Source organism: Microtus ochrogaster, unplaced genomic scaffold (genome assembly GCF_000317375.1).
Source record: "Microtus ochrogaster isolate Prairie Vole_2 unplaced genomic scaffold, MicOch1.0 UNK80, whole genome shotgun sequence".
Lineage (NCBI taxonomy): Eukaryota > Metazoa > Chordata > Mammalia > Rodentia > Cricetidae > Microtus > Microtus ochrogaster.
In genome coordinates, this window is record NW_004949178.1 from 35,709 (window position 1) to 40,502 (window position 4,794).

Here is a 4,794-nt window from a genome sequence, read left to right on the forward strand (position 1 = left end):
TGTGTGTGTGTGTGTGTGTGTTTGTGTGGTTGTGGTTGTTCTCCATCACCCACTCTCGAGCCTCCCTGCTACAGAATCAGGCTGGAGCCCCGTGTCCTGCCTCCATGCCTCTTCTCCCTCCCCGAGCCCAACTGCTGTCACTCCACGCTTTGCCAAGGAGGAGGGAACTGCAGTGACAGCAGAAGTAAGGAGAGGCCAGGCAGAGCTCTCTAGGGAAGGGGGTGCCCAAACTAGGTAACAGACCCATAGGGAGGACAGAGGAGCAGGGCTAGAGGTTCTGAAAGCTTGAAGCAGGGGAAGGAGAGCAAAAGGGAGCCAGAAGACAGGGAAACCTGTGAATACAGAGTACCGGGCAACGATGGGAACTCAAAGGCACAACCACAAGCTGCCCTTGGCCCTGGTGCTTCTGACTCTAGGGGCTGGGTGGGCTCAAGAAGGGTCAGAGCCTGTCCTGCTGGAGGGGGAGTGCCTGGTGGTCTGTGAACCAGGTCGACCTGCTGCAGGGGGACCTGGGGGAGCAGCCCTGGGAGAGGCACCTCCAGGAAGAGTGGCGTTTGCTGCAGTCCGAAGCCATCACCATGAACCAGCAGGGGAAACCGGCAACGGCACCACTGGTGCCATCTACTTTGACCAGGTAATTCCCTTGCCCCATGCAGAGGACCTGCGAGGACCTGGACTCTACCGTCCAAGCCCACTTTGCAGCCCTCAGACTTCAAGAAAACCATTTCCTGTATCTCTTGGCACACCTTCACCAAAGATGGCCACCGACTGTTTGCCTTCCTTCACTCATACACACAACCTTTCTTCGCCATTTCTCCTAATCTTCGAATCCACAGATTCCCGTCGCACTTGTTTGCCACCCCTTTTGTCCTTACCCATTGCCCAAACACCAATCTCAGTGACGCATGCGCCTGAGCCCAGGCACCCTGGATCCCACTCAACAGGATCTGCTCCCTGTAGGTGCTGGTGAATGAGGGTGGTGGCTTTGATCGAACCTCAGGCTGCTTCGTGGCCCCTGTCCGTGGAGTCTACAGCTTCCGATTCCACGTGGTAAAGGTGTACAACCGCCAAACTGTCCAGGTGACCAGAGTATCAGCCCCATCTCCCGGGGAAGGGAGGGTCATAAGCAGACCACAGCACATCGCTGGGCAGCTCTTCTATTGGCCTGTATCCTGGGGACCATGAGCAAGCGGGAAAGGTCCTGGCTAGCAGGGTATGGCAGATGCACAGAGCCCAATACGGGCCACCCCTCAGCCCTCACAGGAGAGCCCATTAAGCCTCAGGTTCCCAAAAGGAAGTCCTTGGGAAGATGAGGGTCCTGAGCTAAGGGCTAGGAAATAGGAGCTAACTGAGCTCCCCTCCCCAGGTGAGCCTGATGCTGAATACATGGCCGGTCATCTCAGCCTTTGCCAATGACCCTGATGTGACCCGAGAGGCAGCCACGAGCTCTGTGCTGCTTCCCCTGGACCCTGGGGACCGTGTGTCCCTGCGCCTTCGTCGGGGGAATCTTCTGGGTGGCTGGAAGTACTCAAGCTTCTCTGGCTTCCTCATCTTCCCACTCTGAGAACCCAAGCCTTTAAAAGACAGATATCTAGCATCTGGTCTTCTGTCCTGCCCTGCCCTGCCCTGCCTTGCCCCAAAAACAAGTGTCTTTGGAGCAAGAGAAAGGCACCCTCAGGCTGCCTACAGCCCACCTCCTTGCATGAGATCCTATGCCAAACACCCAAGGCTAAGAGCGTAGAATAACCAAGCTATGGAGTTTCTAGATGCAACACTCCTCACCCCCACCACTGCAGTTGCCCTCCCAGCCTCTGCTGCCCCTCGCCTGCCTGCAGTTCTGGCTTAGAGCAGGATTGGCAAGAGGAGAGCCTGTACGACTTCACAGACTCCACTCCACTCCACTCCTCATGTTCTCTGCCCTGGTTTCCTGCTCAGTGTTATTTGGTGACAGGTGGCACAGGTAAGCCTGACAGGCTCCCACAGGGACCCAGATGGACCAGCCTCATAGTACCTGCAGACTCCATCCTGTTAGGAGTGCCAGCATGAGAGATCTCAGCCAGCACCGTACTAACAGGGGCTGACAGCCCAACCATAAAAAAGAAGTGTGGGGAGGGCCACCAGAGCATCCGTAGCTGAAGAGATAGGATGAGGGCATGTGCCTACCCTGAACATGGTAAACATTCTGCAAATAAACTGGAACAGTCAGCAGGCAGGAATCCATCAGTGCCAGGTCCCAATGGACTCTGACCCTCATTTCCTGACCGTGTGTGCGTGCGTTTGCTCTGACCAACAGACAAAACCAGAGTAGGTATACAGAGCTGGAGTCATGGTCAAAGGTCACATACGAGCCATGGAACAACACTTCAGTGACCATGTGTCCTCCTTGGCTAATTCCTAAAACTGCCCCACCTTTGAAATCTGAGTTTCGGTCACTCCCCACTCTTGCTGACTTCCTCCAGCTGTCTCTCAGCTACCTTCTCTGCACCTACAGCCTGTCCCTACCGGTAATCACTCTTCCTTCAATCCATATGGTCTTATTCTCCTTCTTAAGTTTCCTGTTACTGAGGAAGCCATGATTCACCCCTCTAGCTGCTCTTCCTCCAGTGTCAGAAACCCTCTTTCATCCATTGTATCCATTGTCTCAGTGGTCCAGCATGAATGGATCTGTCTGGAGAATTGTGGTCTGCAAGACCTGGACTTCTCACTTTGGTGAGGATGCAGTTTGGAGCAGGCATTATAGGATTGGAGAACATATGACTTGTGGAAGAGAAAATGTCAAATTTTTAAAAGGCTATAATAGTCCTCAAGCTAAATAAATACCAGGAGCAAGGAGCAAGGAGCAAGGAGAAAAGGAGGGAGGGAGGGAGGGAGGGAGAGAGGGAGGGAGGGAGAAAGGCAGGCTAGAGGTGTAGCTCAGAGGCACCAGGTTTGAACTCCAGCGCTGGGGTATGGGGTGGGGAATGGGTAAGAAAGAGGGGGGAGAATTTTCCTTCAGCATTTGTCTATACCATGTGACCAGGAAGAATAGTTTAAACAAGGTAAGAGATCATACTGTCTCACATGGAAGAGTCTGCATCAGGGCAGGGAGTCCAGGATGAACAGCTGCTCACAAAAGCCCAGGCTCCCTCTTTGCAGCTCTGTTGTCCTTGGCATGACACCTTGTGGCCCAGGACGGCTTCTTGAGCTTCAACAACTACATCAGCCCAGCAGCCCTGGATAAGAAGAAGAAAGAACCCGCTCCTTGGAAGGTTTTCTGACAGCTGCATACACCATTTCTGAGTGTATCTCCTTGCCAGAATATACTCACACTTGGTCACACCATGCCAGGACAGGCTAGGAAACAATCTTAACTTTTTGCAGTATTGTGGTATTGTGTGTGTGTGTGTGTGTGTGTGTGTGTGTGTGTGAGAGAGAGAGAGAGAGAGAGAGAGAGAGAGAGAGAGAGAGAGAGAGAGAGAGAGAGAGAGAGAGAGAGAGAGAGAGAGAGAGAGAGAGAGAGTCAGAGGACAACCTTGGGTGTTGGTTCTTGCCTCCCACCATGTTTGAGACAGTGACTCTAATGTATCATTGTGTACACCAGCCTAGCTCATCTGGAAGCTTCTGGGAATTCTATCTTCCCCTAGGAGCACAAGAATTACAGGTGCATGGGCTATGGCCAGCTCATATGTGGATTCTAAGGGTTACAAGTGCATGGGCTATGGCCAGTTCATATGTGGATTCTAAGGTTATCAGGCTTGCACAGAAGGTGTTCTAACCCCTGGGCCATCTCCTTAACCCATAGACTTTACTCTAGGGGACTATGTCCAGCTAAAAGTAAGGAAGAAGAGTAATTGAACATTGGAAGATTTTAAAGATACAGTAGACTAGATCAGCTCTTGCAAACACCAAGTGGCTTAAGACGCTGTTTATTTATTGCCATTTCTGTATGTCAGCCGTCTCACAGAGTGTGACTATTCTCTGATCGAGGTTTCACAAAGTCAAAAATAAGGTGGAAGGCAGCAGCCTTCCTCACTAGAAGGGAAGAAGCCACTTCCAAACTCTTTTTGAATCCAGCTCCTTAGAGTTGTAGAGCTGAGGTCCCCAGGCTTCTCTGTTTTCTAGCCAAAAGCTCTAGGTCCAGCTCCACCTTCTCACTCTCTCCGACCCATACCTGCTCCGCGTTTGTGACTTCCATGAGAAAAATTCTTGGAGTTTGAGGATGCAGTGCTTAGACTAGCCCCACCCAGAATATACAAAACAATCTCTGCTTTAAGGTCCCCGCCTGCAGTGCATATGCAAAGTCCCCATTCCATGGAACAGCATATTGGAATGTCTTGGTGCTTAGGGTATAGGCACTGAGATGTCTGCATACCACAGACCTTGAATGTTGAGAAAAACACTTGACACAATTGACCCACTGCGTGGAAGGATGTGAGTCTGAGATACCCAAGAAGGTCAACACCAGCATAGGTCTGTTCTGTTTTGTTTTGTTTTTTTAGTTTACTTTTATCTTATTTGCATGGGCGTTTTATCTTTGCACCACATGCATACAGTTCCCTCAGAGGCTAGAAGAGAGTGTCAGATCTCTTAAGACTGGAGTTACAGCTAGCAGTGAGCTACCATGTGTAACATGAGCTAAACAGATCCTCTGCAAGAGCACCAGGCTCTTAATCACTGAGCCATCTCTCCAGCTTACACATGCACACACATACACACACACACACACATACACACACACATACACACACACATACATACACACACATACATACACACACATACATACACACACACATACATACACACACACATACA

The 4,794-nt window shown here is 51.1% G+C and overlaps 1 protein-coding gene across 1 annotated transcript; it reads left to right on the top strand.

Moving 5' to 3' along the window:
• Positions 1 to 182: 182 nt before the first annotated feature.
• Positions 183 to 2,208, top strand: Cbln3 (cerebellin 3 precursor). The gene is made up of 3 exons (XM_005370411.3): positions 183 to 634; positions 961 to 1,080; positions 1,367 to 2,208. The coding sequence occupies exons 1-3, from the start codon at positions 359 to 361 to the stop codon at positions 1,562 to 1,564; spliced, it is 594 nt and encodes a 197-aa protein (XP_005370468.1). The 5' UTR covers positions 183 to 358; the 3' UTR covers positions 1,565 to 2,208.
• Positions 2,209 to 4,794: the final 2,586 nt, after the last annotated feature.

What these genes read in the sequence shown, in the direction of transcription:
- Cbln3 (XM_005370411.3), top strand. Translation starts at nt 359, where the DNA reads ATGGGAACTCAAAGGCACAACCACAAGCTGCCCTTGGCCCTGGTGCTT. An exon ending in GTGCCATCTACTTTGACCAG is followed by an intron (nt 635 to 960) that starts GTAATTCCCTTG and finishes TGCTCCCTGTAG; the next exon opens with GTGCTGGTGAATGAGGGTGG. An exon ending in ACAACCGCCAAACTGTCCAG is followed by an intron (nt 1,081 to 1,366) that starts GTGACCAGAGTA and finishes TCCCCTCCCCAG; the next exon opens with GTGAGCCTGATGCTGAATAC.